Source organism: Aplysia californica, unplaced genomic scaffold (assembly GCF_000002075.1).
Source record: "Aplysia californica isolate F4 #8 unplaced genomic scaffold, AplCal3.0 scaffold00684, whole genome shotgun sequence".
In the NCBI taxonomy this organism is placed as follows: Eukaryota; Metazoa; Mollusca; class Gastropoda; order Aplysiida; family Aplysiidae; genus Aplysia; species Aplysia californica.
Window position 1 is genome coordinate 213,576 of NW_004797954.1, and position 1,295 is coordinate 214,870.

A 1,295-nucleotide genomic window follows, 5' to 3' on the forward strand; every position below is an offset into this window, starting at 1 on the left:
GGGGGAGATTGTTTTTAAATTTTAAAATATTAAAAGTATCAGCAGATAATAGAAAATTTTGTAACAAAAAACCCTTCCAAAATTGAATTTCAAACAACATTTTAAGTATTTCATTACTCAAAACAAGAAATGTAATGCTGATATGGTATGGCATGGAATAGTATGGTACGGCGTGGAAAAGTACCGTACGTTGTTACAATATGGTACAGTAACACATGCTACGATACAACACAGTCCTGGTGTAGGACAGATCATCACCTTAGAAATTGTGAGCGCGGGGCTCCAGTTGTCCTTGAGAATGTCCAGGCAGATGGCCCCCTGGCTGTTGATGTTACAGTGGTAGATGCGCGTGCGGAACGTGACCTGGGTGGAGAAGAAAAGGGGGAGCATGATGAGTACAAGCATCTACTCCCCTAACAGCTTTTTCTTCTTTTTTTACCCAAAATAAAGTCTTTTTACTTTTAGTAAGAGTTGTACGGCATTTGCAATACAATAAGGTCATATAGGTGCCGAAGATTAGAGGTGTTAAAAAAAGAGTAACAAACACAAAAAAGAAGGAGGACAATAAACATCCTTTGTTCCCTCTAATAAAAACATCAGTCAGAAGAAAAAGACCAAGGCTTCTGATCTGTCACAAAGAAACATACAGAAGCTCATTATTTACCATCATCCATCAAAATTCTTCCATCTTAACCATCTTGTTACAAGTATTCATATCACCTTAGAGCATGCAGAAGAATAACATGGAATTACAGTCAGAATACTGAGTATGTATCTAGCTTAACTTTTATTCTTGTTTATATAGTACTGTTCATTTATTAGTAAGAGGAAGACCAAAATTGAGGTACAAAGACACCTGCAAAAACAGCTTATCTAAGCTTGGAGTAGCTTTTAACATCTGGGAAGAAATAGCTGAGGACCGGAAAACATGGAGGAAAATTATAAAGGAAAAAACTAAAATGCTAGAGAATAGCCTTAGAAACAACCAGGCTGAGAAGCGCCAACGACGAAAGGAAAACAGCGGAAAAACAGAGCTTCGATCTACGACACTGACATGCAAGCACTGCGACAGAATCTGCGCTTCACACATAGGAAGAATTAGCCATGAAAGAAGCTGCATGAAGACAACCTTGAGACCATCTCAAGCTAAATTGACCGTCTGCATAGACGAAAAGAGCCAAACATTTATTATATTGAGCATATGACTGAGCCTATTTGTGAGTGCAAGCATACTGCGTGTGTGTGCATGTTTGTGTGTGTGTGTGTGTGTGTGTGTGTGTGTGTGTGTGTGTGTG

General features: G+C 38.7%; 1 protein-coding gene across 1 annotated transcript in view; it reads right to left on the reverse strand.

The window, feature by feature from the left end:
* Positions 1-258: 258 nt before the first annotated feature.
* The window catches only part of LOC101845034 (ubiquitin-conjugating enzyme E2 E1), a gene marked incomplete at its 3' end in the record, with an annotated part of 54,893 nt that continues 53,856 nt past the window's right edge, over positions 259-1,295 (reverse strand). The window contains 1 exon segment of the mRNA XM_013088085.2: positions 259-363. Coding sequence (XP_012943539.1) covers positions 259-363 — 105 coding nt within the window.